At 43.9% G+C, this 15,996-nt stretch overlaps 2 protein-coding genes across 3 annotated transcripts in view; both read left to right on the plus strand.

The window, feature by feature from the left end:
• LOC115271184 (collagen alpha-3(IV) chain-like) overlaps positions 1-11,481 on the plus strand; it is a 49,728-nt gene extending 38,247 nt beyond the window's left edge. Inside the window, exons 3-7 of the mRNA XM_029911111.1 lie at positions 915-1,004; positions 7,005-7,049; positions 7,822-7,884; positions 9,910-9,936; positions 11,470-11,481. Of these exons, the coding sequence (XP_029766971.1) occupies positions 915-1,004; positions 7,005-7,049; positions 7,822-7,884; positions 9,910-9,936; positions 11,470-11,481 (237 nt within the window). The remainder of the gene's footprint in view (positions 1-914; positions 1,005-7,004; positions 7,050-7,821; positions 7,885-9,909; positions 9,937-11,469) is intronic.
• The window catches only part of COL4A3 (collagen type IV alpha 3 chain), a 79,273-nt gene continuing 71,104 nt past the window's right edge, over positions 7,828-15,996 (plus strand). For both annotated transcript variants that reach the window (XM_029911101.1, XM_029911102.1), the window contains exons 1-7: positions 7,828-7,884; positions 9,200-9,253; positions 9,910-9,936; positions 11,624-11,701; positions 14,293-14,355; positions 14,931-14,966; positions 15,088-15,129. In XM_029911101.1, coding sequence (XP_029766961.1) covers positions 14,946-14,966; positions 15,088-15,129 — 63 coding nt within the window. In that variant the 5' untranslated portion in view covers positions 7,828-7,884; positions 9,200-9,253; positions 9,910-9,936; ... (1 more) ...; positions 14,293-14,355; positions 14,931-14,945. The remainder of the gene's footprint in view (positions 7,885-9,199; positions 9,254-9,909; positions 9,937-11,623; positions 11,702-14,292; positions 14,356-14,930; positions 14,967-15,087; positions 15,130-15,996) is intronic.

Genomic DNA, 15,996 nt, shown 5'->3' on the forward strand with positions numbered 1-15,996 from the left:
CTACGTGGCTTAGTTCTCCATTGCCCTGAGGCCACGTCATGCTGCTCTAGCAGAGTAAAGGGGCCTAAAAGTGGGTGGAAATGGCCACCTCTCAAACTGGTGTAGGACAAGCATAAAGGCTCTAAACTTCTGCTGGAATAGTACTGGTGCTCCTTGGAGTGCTGTGTTCAGACAGTGGCTTTCTTTATGGTCCACCTCACAACCCCAGCATATTCAACAAAGAAAGAGAGTGTAACTTAACCCTACTGTTCTGCTCATATGGTTTTAGCCTCCTATGTTTCCTGGTCATGGGTTAGTAGTCTGAATTTGGCTTTAGGCTAATCTGAAAGTTTTCAGTCAAAATTTGCATTTAAACTGGCTGTGTAGCTTAATCTATGTGACTTGGCATAATAAAAACATAACCTTTTAAAGCAAACTGCTATTTTACTGTACCTAAACAGTTACATTATATTTCACTATCACTTTGTTTCTTTACATGGTTCGCATATGGGGATGGAGTGGAGTGGAATGGAATGGTTTGCCGACCCAATTACACAGCAGCAGCTGTCAGATCTGCCAGCTGGGACTTTGGAGTTTTTCAGTAGGATAAGAATTCTGGGGCTTGTGGAGGCTAAGCAAATTATAGAGTTGTTTGCAAGAAATGTGTGTCAGCTGCATTGTTAAGACCACATCTTCTGCCAGCTAATCTATGTGCTTTACAATAAGATTAAACACAGAGGTGCAGATTCTGATACCCATATTCCCATTAAATAGCTCTTGTAAGCCCTGTGTGAGCAAGGGTAAATCATAATCTTGCACAGAGATGGGCAAATAAAAGCCAAGTGATGCCCCAAATAATTAGTATCTCTGAAATAAATTATCAGAAGGAAAACACAGGGATGGTTCTAAGGGCTTGTTTGTTATGCTTTTTGCAGGGTGAAAAAGGATTTTCTGGTGCTCAAGGTGTACCTGGCCAGACAGGTTTCTGTGGCCCTGAGGGACCTCCAGGGCCACAGGGACCCACGGTAGGTTGCTGACCTGTGTGTGTGTGGTTTACAATTTTGCTCAAAAATGTTGTAAAATGTACTTAGTCAGGATTTACAGAGTTGCTGCTTGGCTAATTACTGAAAGTAATTGATGAGAGCACAGGCATAACACTTCTGATGACTAGCACTAGAGCCTATGAACCATATTCAGAGGGGAATCCAAATGAGAGCAAATGACACATAGCTACAGAACTACGTCTTATTCTGCTTCCCCCCCCTTGCTTGTAAATACTGGTTCTCCGCTTGTAAGGTAACTCCCTTCTCTTCATGTGTCAGTATATTTATGCCTGCATCTGTAATTTTCACTCTATGCATCTGAAGAAGTGGGTTTTTTACCCACGAAAGCTTATGCCCAAATAAATCTGTTAGGGCTTGGCTACACTTGCTCTAGCGCATTAAATCAGCCCCAGGGGCCCTAACTCCTGAGGTGTCCACACTGGCAAGGCACTTAGAGCACCTGGACTCTGCAGCTGGAGCGCTCCTGGTAATCCACCTCCACGAGAAGTATAAAGCTTGCTGTGCCCCAGCTGAAACGCCCTGGTGTCAGCGTGGACGACGTGCTGCATTACTGCGCTGTGATTGGCCTCTGGAAACATCCCATAATCCCCTGAAGTCAAGTGGCCACTCTTGCCATTGTTTTGAACTCGGCTGCAGGCATGCAGATATCCCCTTTCAAAGCTCCATTTCTGACTGCGGGCATGCTTATCTGCTCCAGGACAAAGCAAACCATTACTGTGGAATGCTGTGAGTGTGTGTGTGTGTGTGTGTGTGAGAGAGAGAGAGAAAGAGGCAGGGGGAAGGGGGATCTGCTGCTGTCTGAACTTACAAGACAGCATGCTGACACACTCTCTGCCCCCCAAAACACACAGTTTCTCCCCCCACATACACACAACACACTCCCTGTCACACTCCACCCCCACCCTCCCCATTTGAAAAGCACGTTGCAGCCACTTGCACAGTGGAATAGCTACCACAATGCACTGCTCTTTGTGCTGTTGCAAGAGCTGCTAATGTGGCCACGCCAGTGCCCTTGCAGCTGACAGTGTAAAAACAGAGCAGCATTTTCCCTGCTGCAGTCTCCGAAGGCTGGTTTAACTCCCAGCGCTCTACATCTGCAAGTGTAGCCAAGCCCTTAGTCTTTAAGGTGCTACCGGACTCCTAGTTGTTTTTGTGGATACAGACTAACACGGCTACCCCCGGCTAATTGTTTCATAGACACTCGAAAATTAGATCGGCCCAGCTACATTGCTCCGAGGTATGAAAAATCCACATGCCAAGCGATGTAGTTAAGCCAGCCTAAGTCCCCGTGTAGACAGCACTAGGTCAATGGAAGAATTCCTCCATCAACTTAGTTACCACCTCTCGGGAAGGTGGATTAGCTACTCTGACTGGAGAACCTCATCAGCATTAGTAGGGTCTACACTGAAGTGCTACCGCAGCTCAGCTCATAGGCGCCTACTCCGTGGGTGCTCCAGTTTCCCCCCCTTCCCAGCTCCTCCTGACCTCTGCGATCAGCTGTTCCGTTGTGTGCAGGAGGTGCTGGGGGGGGGCGGGGGAGGGGGAGGAGCAGTGACAGGGCGTGTGTAGCAAGGTCGAGACTCACCGGTGTGGCGCCTCCTGCTGGTCGTCTCAGGAATTAGCTCTCCAGCTTATGAAGCACCTGCTTCTGGCCGGTGTCTCGCCTGCCTTAGGCCCCGTGTCCCTCCCAGACCCCGGTGCCCTTTACCTCGGGGTTCTGCCCTGCAGTACCCCCACACTCTGGGTCTCCCCTCCCATGGGAACCCCCAACCCTTTAAGCCCATCTCGCTTCAGTGGCTACTGTCAGTCATCATCTAGCTCCCGTTCACTGGAGCAGACTGCAGTGTAATTGCCACTCATCATTGGCAAGGGGGGTTGGACCAGCGGACCCAGGCTGCACCTCTGCAACTCCAGTACCTGCTTTGGCCTTTAGCAAGGCCTGCAGCCTGGGGATTTGCCAGGCTGGAGCTCCCCAGCTCCTCTTGCCTTTCCCCAGCACTGCTCTGTTCAGTAGCCTGCTCCCAGCAGGTAGGCCCTTCGAGAGAGAGAGAGAGAGAGAGAGAGAGAGAGACAGTGACTGACTGACTGACTGACTCTTTGCCTTCTGGCCCTGCAGCCCTTTTATAGGGCCCAGCCTGGCCCTGATGGGCTGCCTCTCAGCCTTTTCTGATTGGCTCTCAGCCCCAGCCCTTTCCAAGGGCTGGCTTTTAACCCTTGCTGAGGCCATAGTGGGGTGACCACCCCTCTACAACATGCTTGGGGGAGGGGTTGGAACTGGATGGGAAGAAGCAGGGGTGGAGTGGGAGCGGGAAGAGACAGGGCAGTGTGGGGGCTTGTGGGAAGGGGTCGGGTTGGGGCAGGGCCTGGGGAAGAGCAGGGGGGTTGAGCACCCCCGGGGCCTGGAGGAAGCCGCCACCTGTGACTCAGCTGCATCGTTTTAAGTATAGACAAGCCCTTTGACTCTCACCCGCTGACTGCACCACTGTATCATTTACATGTCCCCACTGCATACATCACCTCTGAATTTCGCATACTGAGGGTATGTCTACATTGCAAAAAAAACCCGCAGCAGCAAGTCTCTGAGCTCAGTCAACTCATGGGATTCACTTGTGGGTCTAAAGATAGCAGTGTAGATGTTCCCACTCAGACTGGAGCCCGGGCTCTGAAACCCTGCAATAGGGGAGGGTCTCAGAGCCTGGACTCCAGTCCAAGTGGGAATGCCTGTACTGCTATTTTTAGACCCATGGTGCAAGCCCTGAGACCCCAAGTCAGTTGACGCAGATTTTGAGACTTGCTGCTGCAGGATTTTGTTTGTTTGTTTTTCAGTATAGACATATCCTGGGTGTAATAGAGGGATATGGCTCGGCTGAAATTTTCCATCAAAGCTGTTTTTTGACAGAAAATTTGGTTTTCCATACTGAACAATTTTTTTTGCAAGAAGTGACTGCTTTCTATGGAATCTGTAGCTTTTCTCCTCAAAACTTTTGGGTTTTGAGTTCTTGGCAGAAAACTCAGCTATCTGTGGAAAATGTCAATCAAAGGGTATTTTTTTTTTTTGTCAAAACTTTCTATGAGGGAATTGATTGATCAGGCTCCTTCTCTCTTGGGTTTCTTTCATGGACTGGATTCTCCCGTATACCAGCATGGGCTTTTTTATACACTTCCTCCATCATGTCAGGTGTAAGTAAGTAAAATTCATGCCAAGAGGCTAGCAGAGAGGGAGGTAGCAAAACAACTAACAGGAATGTGCCATAATGTCTCTGTTGAAGTAGATCATCTCCTGCTGGGACTTAAACCTTCTTCCAGCTCCTCATTGTGTAAGTTCAACTTACACAACATTAAGAGGTTTAAAGAGATATAAAGAAGTCCTGAGTGTAAGGGAGTGTACAACAGCGTGATGGTTGTCACAGGTCCAGTCAAGCTTCCGCTGCTGGACACTCACCAGACTGCTGAGAGAGGGGTCCAGCCACAAGATCCTGTGTGTGTTTAAGCCTCCAGATTCTGAACAGAACCCATATACTGTTCCGGTCTTGAGGCCTCTGGACACACTCTTGGGGTACAGATCCTTTGTCTAGCATCCCATCCTGAGAGATGCAACCACACAGCCCACTGCTAAGCCCCTCAAATCAGAGCTAACCACTCAGACTCCCTTGTAGTTTAAACACGCCCTTTCCCAGAGATTCAGCCCAGTGGAGTTCTGAACCCACAGTTTACCACTTCAAGGGATACATGGTAGGTGTTACACGTACAACGCACATAAGCTTTGCACAGGATTCTAACACCATTGCACTTAACTGCATGAGAAATACACAGGTCTATACCAAAACAATAAACCCTACATGAGTTTCCCTGCTTCAGTTTCCTCACCACTCCAGCACATTCTTTGGGCTCTGGTCATCAGGGCCGGCTTTAGGCCAATTCCACCAATTCCCCTGAATCGGGCCCCATGCCTAAGAGGGCCCCGCGCCCAGTGGCAGGGCCGCCCAGAGTGGGGGACAAGTGGCAGAGAATCCCTTCCCTGGCTAGAGGCGCCTTTTTAATTTTTACTCACCCGGCGGCGCTTCGGGTCTTTGGCGGCACTTTGGCGGCGGGTCCTTCACTCGCTCCGGGTCTTTGGCGGCACTTTGACGGGGGGTCCCTTCAGTGCCGCCGAAGACCTGGAGCGAGTGAAGGACCCGCCGCCAAAGACTAGGAGCGCGGCCCAGTGAGTACAAGCCCCATGTGTTTTTTTTACGTGGTTTTTTTTTCAGTCATCCCTGTTGGGGCCCTGTCAAAACTGTTCGAATCGGGCCCCGCACTTCCTAAAGCTGGCCCTGCTGGTCATAGTGATCTGGGGCATCCAGGATCTTTCTGCTGCAGTGCACGGCTTGTGTTCTGAAACATGGAGCCTTCTCTCCCCGGCTAGGCTTCTCTGACCTTGGCTGGTCCGTCCCCTTCCTTCCTCCTCCTCAAAGCTTCTTTTGTGGCCCTGTGAGTCTCTATATGTCCCACCACCAATACCTGAAACAGACAAGCTGGAGGAGGTGGCTTATAGGTCAGAGTGCAGTCATTAAAGTTAAGTACTCTCCATTGTGCTTAGTTTGGTATGTATTTGCTACAGGTCCTGTCAGCCCATGGTGGATACACGTAGGCATAGAGGCATTCATTCCATGATACAATAATTTTCATAACAACAACTTCACAATATTAACCAGAATTCATAAGTTGTATGGACACATTGCCCGAATACCACAATAGCATCTGTTGCATCTAATGTCATCCTCTTACACATCACCTCTAAATTTCGCCCTCTCTATTTACAGTTGGCATTATTGCAGCTTGTCATTTAACCAGAATGTTTTTATACGTAATATTTTAATTTTATTTTCAACGCAATAGAGCAATGTGTGTGTAAAGACTATCCATACAGGACAAACACAATAACCTTGAGCCACAGATTGTGATGTGGAGTGATTTCTTAACAATTTGCTATCCAAGAACTATGTTTATCATCATTAGAAATGGATAAAACCAAATTGGTGCTGCGACAAATAATAAAACAAAAGAAAAGGGGAAAAAGGAGAAGAAGGAATCCTCTGCAATGATCTCTTCTCATTGATTCGTAGGAACTGTCAAGCTGCATAGGGATTTGCACTGTGTCCTGGAAGAGTGGAAAGAAACATTTGCAATTATTTAATTCGTTTATTACAAATTTATTTTATTCAAATTTGTCTCAGACAAAGAGTTCTGTTATCAGGAAATCACCTCCTCAAACAACAAATTACTTTGTGTGTAAATAAATCCTGCTTGTAATTTTTGTTTGGATACTGTTTCAATATTTGGTATAAATCCATGCTGTGTTTACAAGAATGTTGCAAAGGTATTTTGTTCAACTGGTTAAAAAAAATGTTAAGTGGAACAAATATACTTTTATCAAAGGGGAAGTGACTCAAAAGTACAAATATTAACTCCAGTAGGTATGTTTGTGAATAAGGATGGTCCTATCCAACATGGACCTCTCCGCAGTTATGCATTCCTTTGCTATCCCCTGGGTGGACTGTTGTAATGCATTCTGTTTACTTATACTTTAAGGCCTCAACGTAATGTATAAACACACATACTCCAGTATTCTAGCCTCTGCAGTCTTTCAGTTCCCTTTTGGGTGCAATGGAAGGTGCTGGTTATTGTCTATAAAACCCTAAATGACTTGAGACTTAACTCTCTCAGTGACCACCTCCCCAAATAGCACTGTTGATTTTTGTTGGGCCTGTAATGGGATGAATACCTTTTGAATAATCAGCGGGTATGGTAGAGGCTGGGGTTTGTGCCGACTGTTGTGAATTTTTGTTCATGTTAATTTCTGTAGTGCACAAGATGTGAACAATATAAATAAACAAAATAAATGAGTTGTATGTTCTGATCTTGGCATTATAAACATTGCACAAAGATTTAATACATGCTTTTTTTCTGTTTGGTGTTTAGGGTTTTCCAGGGCGGATAGGTTTAGTTGGACCCAAAGGTGAAAGGGTAAATATATATTTAAGCAAACTTTTAATGTATTATGTATCCTGTTTATTATTAAAGTGATTTAATGACTGCCTTTTCTATAAAATCAAATAAAAACACTATATTGTGTTACTATATTTTTTAAAGATGTGGCACTGAACTCCCATTTTTTCCTTTTTTAGAACTGTAGCTGCTGTTTTTCAATTTGCTGTGCTGCATATATGAGATTTCATGCATGTGTTTATGAAGTATTGGCCTGTTTTATGTAGGAGTCAGCCTAGATCATAATGGTCCCTTCTGGCCTTAAAATCTGTTAATCTCCATGTAACAGTTTACAGTCATATGAGGTCTGCCCATGGAATAGTGGGTTAGGTAAAGTGTAGTAGTCAAATGAAAATCCCCTGATAGACTACCTTCTGTTTAATGCTTATTGTTTTTACAAATGGAGTAAAAAAATGTATTGCATGCATTTTTCCTATTAATTTGAATTATTCTTTCTCTGTTTCTTTTTGTATCATTAGGGAATGCTAGGATTACCTGGTTTTTCAGGTCTCCCAGGTCTTCCAGTAAGTAAAATAAAACAAGATAAACCAAGTCCTCTACTTATACAGCATCTCAGTATTCCCCAACCCAGTGTCAATTTCAGCATTGTCTCTATCAATTAACCTAGAGATAACAATCTTGGTATCAGCAATTCTTATTCACCGTACTGTATCCACGTAAACTATTTCAGTGTAGTTACAGGAAAATATAAATGTTCAATAACAAATCTGTCAATTTTGAACTTGTTTAGGGTGAACCAGGAAACATTGGTCCTCCTGGAGGTCAAGGAATTCCAGGATGCAATGGCCCAAAGGTAGGGATCAAGTAGAACGTGATGACAATGGGGATTGCCAGGAGCTAAGCTTAAAAATCAGTGGATACTGCCCAAAAGTATTCTCAAACATTTTCTCAAATGCACGGCAGAGTTCTTTTGTTGCAGCTTGCAACTTCACTGATTGATCGGAGAGAGATTCTGTTCACAAAAATAGTCATGGAAAGCAAAAGTGTTGCAAGTACTTGTGTGACAATCTTTTCTTTGTCTTCTATATTGTTTTTACCTACCCTGAAGATGCAGGATGATGGGAACTGGAATAATCATAAGCAATTTCACTCAGCAGTTTGAAATTCTATGTTCTGTATTGTGCTTTGAGCCTCTATTCTTGGTATGGGTATGAGTCCTGAACTGCAGCCTGAGGAAAAGTTAAAGTCTGTAGTTAATCACTTTATTTCAAGTTTTCATTTTATTTGACCCCAAAATGGCTTTCATCTAGCCTTACAGTCATAGGCATAGTTTGGGTGGTGCCAGGGGGCATTGCCCCCCCAAACCAGAGGGGAGGCATGGCGGGGGGCAGGTCATGCGCCCCTCCCCCCATTTCTGCAAGCATTGAGCTGCCCTGCAGGGCTTGCTCTATTCGGCCTGGAGTAGGGGGAGAAGGTGGCTTTGTCATTCCCATGCTGCACTTCCCCTCCTGCCCCCTCCCCTCCTGCCAGCACTTTCCCCCTGTGCTCCGGGTCCTCCATCAGCAGATGGGCACGCCTCCTGGGTCCTAGTGCCGGCCCCTTTCCTCTACAACCATGAGTGCCCACGGGGGTGGAGGGGGATGTGAGGAGAAGAGGCAGTGGGAAAGGGGGGGTGGAATGAAGCGGGGGGAGAGGAAGGAGGAGGGGATGGGGAAGAGAAGGGGATATGGGAATGAGCGGGAGGAAGCAGGAACCCGGCATGTGGCGTCCCCTGGGCAGCAGCAGCCCCAGCCCCAGCAGGGAGGCAATCGCAGCAGCACCAGAGCAGCGACATCGCTGCAGCAGCCAGTGCTGGAGTGGCCACCAGCAGCAGCTGGGGCTTCCCCTTTACCGCGTCCCCTCCACCCCCCCCTGCACTGGCAGCCTAGGTACCACTGTCGGTGGGGGGAGACACCAGTGAACCCAGGGGACTGGCTTCAGTATGCACATGTGCCTGGGCTCACTTTGCCCACCCAAATATAACAGTCAAATTACGTCTATGCTTACAGTAAAGGAAACTGAATATTCCGTAATACTCTAGGAGCACAGGAAAGGACTAGTTAATCATGAATAAATATTGAAAATGCATCAGTGGCTTTTGTAACAGTTACAATGTTTATTACTGTCAGGGTGAACAAGGATTTCCAGGGCCTCCAGGGCCAGGAGGTGCTCCAGGCAAACCAGTAAGTGGTAACATTAAACAGAATGTGCATTTCTACCATATAAAGCCCTTAATTCCTTAAAGCTTAAAACGGTTGTTAATATATTAATTAATTAAGCCCCACAATACACCTGTGAGGTGGGATAATATTAGTATCCCCACTGGCTGGAAAACAGTGAAAAGCTTAAGAGAACATTTTCAAAAGTGACCTGATTTTGGGGGCCCAACTTGAAACACATTGGCTTGGAGCTTCACAGGTGATGGACACCTGCAGTTCTTGCTATCTTTGGTTGAAGTTGTGGATGCTCAGTACTTTCTGCATATCAGGCCTTGGGTGTCTCAAGCTGGGCATCCAAAACAGGAGGCACCCAAAAAAGTCCTCCTACACCCCAAAAAGAGTCAGGCCGCACAAATCAAATTTACAATAATTTTGAAATCCCAGCTGGTAGGCTGGCCACTTTCCAACAAGTCCATTCTTCTGAGATTGAAGTCTGGCGCATAAGGCATGAAATTCATCCTTGTGCATCAGAACCAGCCAAGGTTACTCACCCATGCCATTCATGAAAATAAGTCATTTTCTTAAGTTTGCCTCTACTAAACATCTTGACTGCCCTTATCACCTGTGTTACCAGTTGCCTTTTTTAACAATATGGTTTTTATTATTTTTACTGTCCCTAGGGTATTGATGGCCTCAAAGGAGATAAGGTAAGTTATTCACAGTATGTTGTATTGAATATTCATTGAAGAGCAAAACTTTGAATTTGTACAGCTGTTGGTAAAAGATCTATAATAGCTATCTTCATCCACTGCAGCTAGAGAGCTTATTTCCCCAGAAGAAGAGCAGTGCAGCTAATACCAGAACCTAGTATATGATTGCCACATTCATCCTTGGTTACAATTCAATATTTCTTATTTTCTGTGATTACTATTACTGAGTGTTGTAAGAGTATTCTTTACAAACACACCAAGGACCAGGTCCCTCTCCCAAAGAGCTTATAAGTGCCATGCAGACACTGGATAAGAGTTCAGATCAAAGGAGTTCAGAAATGATCAGGAAGATCATTTTTGGAACGCTTCAGAAGAGTGTGTTTGAAGAGGAAGACCATTCTAACCACAGGGGCAGGAAGAAATGAGGCATGAAGATGAGTTACTGTGAAAAGTCAAGTACTGAGTCTAGTTAATATGGGCTCTGTTTCATTTAAACACAGCAGTGTGTTGCCCACCCCAGGGGTTGCTACAGGAAGAATTCTTCCTTGAGGCAGAATTCTTCCCAGAATGCCCAAGCACATAGACTGCAGAATGCCTGTACTGCTACATGGCTTTATGAAAATGCAGTACTCTCTTCTGTGCACAGGGACCAAGGCCGTGACCTTTTTTCCTGCTGCACCTCCTTGAAGGTGTCTTTCAGCCCCGCTTGCCTGGAGATAGCAATCTGCACACTCCATGGAGTTCAGGCAAATATGCCTGACTGCTGCACAGATTATTAAAGGGAGCTCCTTGAGCCCTCCACCTTTCATGTACACTTGTGAAGCAGTTGAACACAACATGAATCTGAATATTTTGGGTCTGATTCTTCACTACATTATACTGATTTCACCGGATGAAAACCAGAGTAACACAGCAGTGAATCAGACTCTTTTCCTTTCAGAAGTTCTTACAGTTTTTTTAAAATACAGCAGTGTTGTACAAAGACTTTGGAGATGACCATGATAATGTGGTCTGAAGTGCTTTCATCCTGTTAGCAGCACTCTTACCCTGGTGGGAACAAAGACACAAATAAATAAACAATAAAGCAAAGATGACGTTGATGTAAGTGATATAAAGAAATAAAACGAGATTTTGGCCCCCGCTTGAATGTTTTACTCTAGGAACTGTTCTTATGTAGAGAACTTGACACCGTCAGTTACATGATGCAATTCCTTTTGGGCCAGATTCTGATCTTCGTTACCCCAGTGTAAGTCCACAGTAACTCTAGTGAAATCAGGTGTAACTCAGATCAGGTAGAAAGAGGCTCTCTGTATTCTGTTGGAGATTATGCAAATTGCCAATAATAGAACTCTTGTAATAGAATCCAATAAACATATCCTTAAAAGAAAACGTTAGATAAAACCAGGTATGTGTGTGAAGGAGGTACGTGTAGGTCTAAAAAGAAGGAGGTTCATAAGGACCAAGAAGTACAGATCATATGTACATATCATGTAGTATGTATTGAATAATGATTTTTTTTTTTTTTGGTAGAATTGTCCATAATAGACAATAGCCAGCATTAGGAGATTTCTGATGTTGGATTTCTCTACTGTGTATCTTATTGTGAGCTTTATTGCCTTGAGTTATACAAACGAGTTTCATATTATAACAGTTGATGAGGCTTTTTTAATTACTTATTGTCAAGGGGTGCCCTGCAAGTGGATATGACCCAGGATATGATGGAAGAGGTGACCCTGGATTACCAGGAATACCTGGACGCCAGGTAATTAAAAGAATTTACACTTTGTATATTTTTTTTTAAAAAGTAATGTATTATTGTTCTTAAATCAGAAAATAACTTCAGTTCTGAATGTGATATTGGGTTTATATTATAAAGGTGAGAGATATAAAGTTATTCTTTTTATCCCTTTCAAAATTCAAATTTCCCCAAGCCAGTAGGGGTCAGTTTTGCTTGCTAGGACTGGTGCTGTTTACTATATTTGTTAAGTATAGGGAAAAGGGGGTGAACAGTGAGGTGGCACCATTTGCAGATGAGACAGCATTAATTAGGGCAGTGGTTCTCAAACTTTATTTTTTTTTTGCGGACCACTTGAAAATTGCTGAGGGTCTCGGTGGACCACTCAATGATCTTTCCAAATGTTGTTTGTACCATTAGCTAACTATTGTAAAGCGCTTTGGATAAAAGCGCTATATAAAAAAAAACGTAATAATTAACTTTTTTTGTTCTATAAATAAAAGCACACAACTCATATTAATATCAGTAGTCGTACCTTTCTAATGCAATGGATGTGCCCTCTCTCCCCCGCCATGGCAGCCACCAAGCTGGGCTGGGAAGGGGGCGGGTGTCTCTCCCCTTGCACAGCAGTCACAGAGCTGAGGCTGGGAAGGAGGGCTGTCTCTCCCTGGCAGTCGCAGCCCTGGAGCTGGGGGAAATCGCCTCTTTCTCTGGCCGCTTCAGCCCTGCACGTCCCAAATTCCCCCATTCCCTCTTCTCACCCCACTGACCCCTTCCACCCACCGCCTATTCCCCCCAAGGCCACCACCTCACCTTATATGTGAGTCTTCTCCAGCGTCCAGGCACCTAATTAGTAGAGCCACACCTGCACAGCTCCACTAATTAAGTGGGTGGCCCTTTATTCTCTTGTGTGTGGCCGCCCAGGCACACACCTTAGAGGGAACTATCTGCAGACCATCTGAATGGAGCTCGCAAACCACTGGTGGTCCACAGTTTGAGAACCTCTGAATTAGGGTAATTGAAGCTGGAGAAGAGTGTGGGGTACTTCCAAATTATCTAATAAAGGTTGTTGAATAGGCAGCATTATAATAAATAAAATTCATTGTTGATGAATGCACTTTGGATGGAATAATTTGATCTACTGCTAAACATTGATGGTTTCTAAATTAACTAACCACTGAGGGAAAACATCTGGACAACATTGTGGACAGCTTAATAAAGACCTTTATTCAGTCTGCAGTGGAGGTCAAGAAGCAAATGAAATGTTATGGTACTTAAATAATGGATTTGAAAATATCAAGCCTTTCTGTGATTCAAAAATATGCTCTAACCTGGATTACTTTATTTAGCTCTGGTCACCCAATCTCAGAAGGGCTATATTAGAGATAGAGAGATGGGCAACAATAATGCTTAGAGAAATTTTCATATGAAGAGAGACTGAAAAGATCCTGACTGTTTAGAGAGAAGAATAAATAGAGAGAACATGGTAAAGGTGTACAAAGGTGTATATCCTCGTGTTACAAGGCACAAGCCAACCAGTAACTGGTGGAGTTAGGAAGAAATGTTCCATCTGGGTGGTTATTCCATAAGTGTCCACAGAGGATATGTCTAAACTGCAAGGTAAACTCAGGGTTCGATCTCAGGCTAAAGCCTGTTCTCTCTTCCGTCTACATACAAATCGCACTAACCCAGATCACGGACCCAGGTGCCAAGACCCCCAGGGGTGGAGGGTTCGACCCTCAGTCAATCCAGGAGCCAGGGCTCAAACCCTATTGCTTTGCAGGGTAGATGCAGTCCCACTGGACTCATGTTCTGGGAGTCCACCAAAAGTATCCCACAATCCCATGGGCTGACTTTCTTTGTGGTCTGGACAGTCAAGTTTGATGGACAGTCAGATTTTTCTCATACTGCTCCACAAACAAAGGGCTAGAGTGGCTACATATTGAGAGGGACACTAGGAAGTCTGGAATAATGGTGGTTGGACTAAGGCCCACATAATGCTGTGTAGATCCTGGAGCCCCGGGTTGGGTCCCAGAGTCCAACAATTCCTAGCCTGGGATTACAAATGAGTGTAGATGCTCAAGCCCTAGGCTAACAAACCCAAGGTCTGCTAACTCGAGTTCTACTAGCTCTGGGCTGACATTACAGCGTAGACATACCCTAAAGGACTTATGGCACTTTCCTGTGGATATGGCTGTTTTCACGGACAGGATTCAGGATTATTAGGAAGACTACTGGTCTGGTCCAGGATGGCAATTCTTTTGTTCATAAGTGGTCCTGCCCAATTTATTGCAAATTTGACCAATATTTGTGAAATAGCAGTAATGATTTCCATGGAAAAACTGTAATTTTTCCATTGAGGTTTTTGGTTCCATAGTTATAAAAACCTATACTTAAAAGGTGATTTTTATCATTAATATAAAGACATTAAAAACAAAAGCCTGGATTAAATAACATTGCACTGAGACATGAAAAGAAGGAAATTTAGAGATAACATTACTTCTATGTCTGTAACTCACCCTCTAGTGCCCAAATATTTCCATGCATAGTGGATCATTTATATTCTTGCATTTTCTTACCATCAGGAAATTTATTCTCGTTTCTTGTTTAATATAAAGGGTGAACCAGGTCCTCGAGGACTCCAAGGGCTAGTTGGACCACAAGGCCCTCCGGGATCTTCAGTGAGTATAAAATCAGTATATTTTTATGATTTAAGGCTGGGAGTTTCCAAGAAGCCTAAGGGAGTTAGGCACCCATCTCCCAAGAATATGGGCCACTGACTTCTATAGATAGTTTGAAAATTCCATGAGTATGTAAAATCTGTAAATTCATGTGTCTGACAGATTTGGTTTTTTTTATTTTTTTTTGTTTGCTAATTAAAGTTTAGATTTTCAAGAGTAGCTTCAATTTGTGTGGGCATAATTTTGCATCTTCAAATAATTGCACATATATTTTTTAAATTCTCATTAAATTCCAGTAATACACATAGTGTTTGCACTTGCAAATCAGGTGTTTAGACATGCTACAGAGATTTGTATCCACAATGAATTGCAGGCACAAAAAATAAACCATGGCAAGACCTGGTTGAAAATCTGGCACTAGAAGCTTGATCCAGAACCCATTGAAGTCAACGGAAATATTCCCATTGTCTTCAGTGGGCTTTGAATAAGACCCTATATCAGGACTGAGAATTCTACTATTTACTATTTTACTGTGCTGTTTTTTTTCCCTTTTCATTTCATTTTGTTTTCTCTAGGGTGTTTCAGGGAGAATGGGACTTCCAGGATGTAAGGTAGCTTGAGATTTGCTATAAAAATTAAAACTCTTAAATCTCATGTAACATTTTTTCATTCATTATTTGTGGGTGCTTTTTAAAACAAGAAAAAAGTAATGTTTTAAAAACTCTTTTGTAGGGTGTCATGGGGATGAAGATCATAGGAACCAAAGGAATACAGGTAACTCTGTAATATAATTATAACATTAGAAAGTTTTGCTTCAGATTTCTTCTTACTATGGTGAAATCTTTTGAAGAGGAAGTACTGTGAAGCAAAAATAATTTGCTCTACATACATTAATGGAGAATCTTTGCAGACTACTTTCACTAGAGTATGGGGACAAGGTGACATCAAAGGACACTGTCTTCACCTAACAGTGAAAGATAGAAGCAGGCTAACTGTTTAAGAGGAAGCTTAACTTCTTGGAGCCAGCCGTCAGTATTTACTAATAGAAAGCAGTAATGTGGTTTACATTACATTGGTATACAGTGTTTGGAAATCCTGTTCCTCTGCTAGCCAAGGAGTTAAATAATAAATAAACTAATAATAGCTGTCATAGACTTCACTCTTAGATGCTCTGATCCTGCCTTTTTAAGTGTTCATCTTCATGATGCTATCTGAAACTCCGAGAATATCTTCCAAGAAAACCTCCAAAGTTATACCATAAAAATAGGATGTTTTGTCACTCTCACTATTATATCACCCCATGATCAAATGTGTCTCAATGCAAATTACAATTGACCATAAGCAAATGTATTGTCTCGTAGACCCCAATCTTGCAATTGGATCCAGACAAGTGGATCTATACATCTGTGCAGAGTCCCAGTTTAGTCATTGGAATCCTCATGAATGCAATATTTTGTCTGTGCAGATCTGATTACAGGAGTTGGGTACACTGAAATTAATGTTAATTCTTCTTCGAGTGCTTGTTCATGTCCATTCCAACCAGGAGTGTGCACACTGTGTGCACGCCAGCCGGAAGATTTTTCCCTTAGCAGCATCCGTAGGGTCGGCCTGAGCACCCCCTGGAGTCACGCCTTCATGGCG

Source organism: Terrapene carolina, unplaced genomic scaffold (genome assembly GCF_002925995.2).
Source record: "Terrapene carolina triunguis isolate 2854851 unplaced genomic scaffold, T_m_triunguis-2.0 Scaffold88, whole genome shotgun sequence".
In the NCBI taxonomy this organism is placed as follows: Eukaryota; Metazoa; Chordata; order Testudines; family Emydidae; genus Terrapene; species Terrapene triunguis.